General features: G+C 35.4%; 1 protein-coding gene across 1 annotated transcript in view; it reads left to right on the top strand.

Annotated features, from left to right (window-relative positions):
- col18a1a (collagen type XVIII alpha 1 chain a) overlaps positions 1-3171 on the top strand; it is a 96332-nt gene that overhangs the window by 69162 nt on the left and 23999 nt on the right. The window contains exon 4 of the mRNA XM_016270629.1: positions 875-958. Coding sequence (XP_016126115.1) covers positions 875-958 — 84 coding nt within the window. The remainder of the gene's footprint in view (positions 1-874; positions 959-3171) is intronic.

Raw genomic sequence — 3171 nt, 5'->3', positions numbered from 1 at the left:
CATGAATAACTAATAAATAATGTAATAAGTGAAGAAAATATGTAGGCATCTAAATTACATCATAAAATCAAATAAATATATAAATATATAATTAAACAATATTTAAAATATATAAAGACTTTTTGCAACACCATTTGGTGGCATTATGAACTTGAATTCCTTGTATGTGTAAACATACCTGGCAATAAAAACTCATTCTGATTCTGATTCTGATTCATTCTGATTCTGATTCTGATTCTGTGTGAGAAACAGTCATTATTATCTGAAAAACTTCTTTCAGATCTCATTCATGTAATATGAAGTTGGCAATTTTGAAATTTACCACCTTATTAGTAAATAATAGCTCAAATCTACTCCTCAGTGTTATCATGTAGCTTCAGAAGACTTAAAATAGAGCAGAAATAGTTGTATGGACTACTTTTATTGTGCTTGTTATCCTTCCGGAGCTTGACGTCTCTTGGGCCTCATTAATATTTATTGTGTGGAAAAGAGCAACCTCAACGTTCTGCTAAACATCTCCTTTTGTGTTCCACAGAAGAAAGTAAGTCATACAGCTTTGGAACAACATGAGAATAATTAAGTGATTGGCTGAATGTGTTGCTTGCTGGATCGTATTGAATGTTATCACCATCTGTGCTGCAAACCATGAAAGGGAAATCCCACATGGAGACAGATAGCCATGTGTTTGAAAAGTAAGATATCAGGCACACATTGTTATCTGACTGCCAGCATTTTTGCCGTGACAGGCAATGGCATGATAATGCACAGTGGATTCAGTTTCTAATGAGCAGCTGCCCTACAGCATGGACTGTATGTCACCACACCTGCTATAGCCATCAAAATAAGCTCAATAACCTGTGTGTGTTTGTTCTAGGGTTTTATCGGCGATATAAGGGTGTTGAAAGACCCTGGGGCGGCTGAACGGCACTGTGAAGAAGATGAGGATGACTTCGATGCGGTAAGACTTAAAGCACATAAGCTTTCAAATAAGAAAGTTTGGAGCATTGGAGGCCTTTTTGGATAATTTAGGCATATATAAACACTGTAGTCATTGTTGGATCACAATATAGCTCATCATTTTCTGGGAATTTGTTGATAATGATAATTAGATGAGTGTGTTTTTGTGTTGGTACATTGGCTGGTTTAGGCCTGTCATGGACGACTGACTCCTGAGCTTTTCATATTTTTCATATTCTGTGCGGTGGTTAGTTCACAGCAGTGACAGAAATTAACGCTTTTTACTATGAGGTAATATTTGGCCCCTTAAACTGGATTCATTTAAAAAAAAAAAAATGAAGTGATACTTTAAATAGGAAACTAAAATCAATAATAAGTGGTAGCAAGTCTCTGTCTTAATGAGTTGAGTCATTCATTCAAATGATTCATTGAAATGGCCGATTTCTTCAGTCAATTAATCATTCATTAAACTGATTCACTAGCGAAGCAACGCTATGTGTTACTCAGAGAGTCTAAACAGTTCTTCTGTGATTTTATTTGGAAATTTGCATTGAAAAAGAAAAAGAAATCTAATAAAAAAACTACATACTGTAAATTTCATCACACTGTTGTCTAGTTGGTTGGAGGGCATGTAATACATCATGCGTCATACTGATGGGCATTAAAGCTTTATTCTGTGGAAAACCTAACTGGAGGCGACACATTCTTTTCTAGAAATGAATGGAAGTAAATTCCAAGCACTATCAGCCATAGATGGATAACAATCAGCCAACAAATACTCCAGGTATTCCTTAAAAGGAAAAGTTACTCATCCTTATGTTGTTCCAAACCCATGTTATTTTCATTCTTACATGAAATACAAGTCACATTTATTGATGCTTTTATGATATTTTTTGTCCTTTTTGGAACTATAAATAAACTTCTGTTGTGTGGAAAAGATCTCAGACATTCAGTCTGCACACCTTCTGTGTTTCAAGGAAGAAACAAATAATACTGGTTTGGAAAAACACATTGGATGAGTAAATGATGACAACATTTTCATTTTGGGGTGAACTATTGCTTTAAGGTTCAGATTTAATGTAAATGTAGCTCATTTGGTAGGGCTTTGGTAGGACATTCGTTCAGTTCCCAGGAAACAAAGAACTGATCAAATATATACCTTAAAATGCACTGTGAGTTGCTTTAGATACCAGCTTCTGCCAAATGCATAAATATAAATGTAAAATGATGCCGCAGCAATTCTGAGATGAGTCACCTGGGGAAGACCGTCTAAATCTGAACACTTGCACCAGGCAACTATCCCTTTCACACTGGTCTCATTTATAAAAGACTACACGATAACTGGCTAAAAAAACACACCTTCAAAGCTTTCCATTTTTTACAAAAGATAATCCACATGATTTATGCAGCTGATCTCCCAGAGTAGAATTTCACTACTTTTCACCTCGCTACATTAGCCAATCTTTGGATTAATCACCCATTTTAGAACCGCTTAACCTTTAATAGTGTGTGTAGCTGTAATAGTGTGAACCATTTATGTACCTGTTTCTCATTTTCCACAAAGCTGAGGCATAATAAAGGCATAACGCCTGATAGCGGACCATGTTCATGAACTACAGCTCAGCTACTCAGATGCACCTGTGATCGTGCTGGGCGATTTAAACCAATGCAAATTGGAGACTTTGTTGCCAGGATTTGAACATGTAAAGACTCAAACAAGAAATAACAATATTCTTGATAAGTGCTTCGTGAATGTCAAGGACACTTATGTGTCAAAGAGTATGCCACCAATTCTAAACTCTGACCATAATGTAGTGCATATGATTCCTGTGTACAGGACAAAACTTAAAAAAAGCAAACCAGAAAATAAATTAATTAGATTATGGACGAATGAAAGTATACAACAACTGAAAGCTTGTTTCGATTGGACAAATTGGGACACTTTTGAGGAAGGCTCACTCGATGAAAGAACTACAGTGTTAAATGACTATATTAACTTCTGTGTGGAGCTGGTCATACCTACAAAAGAGATTAAAGTTTATCCAAATAACAAACCATATGTGACTAAGGGTATTAAAGAAGTTATAAATTTGAGGAAAGTAGGATTTAGGAATAAGGATATTAGGGTGTTTAAACTAACAGAAAGAGAGTTAAAAGTTAAATTAAAGGAAACAAAAGAAGTTCATAAGAGGCGTTTGGAGGAAGCCTTTAAGA

This window comes from Sinocyclocheilus grahami, unplaced genomic scaffold (assembly GCF_001515645.1).
Source record: "Sinocyclocheilus grahami isolate Dianchi unplaced genomic scaffold, SAMN03320097.WGS_v1.1 scaffold57.1, whole genome shotgun sequence".
Classification (NCBI taxonomy): domain Eukaryota; kingdom Metazoa; phylum Chordata; class Actinopteri; order Cypriniformes; family Cyprinidae; genus Sinocyclocheilus; species Sinocyclocheilus grahami.
The sequence above is the reverse complement of the archived record's forward strand: the minus strand, read 5'-3'. Positions and strand labels throughout refer to the sequence as shown.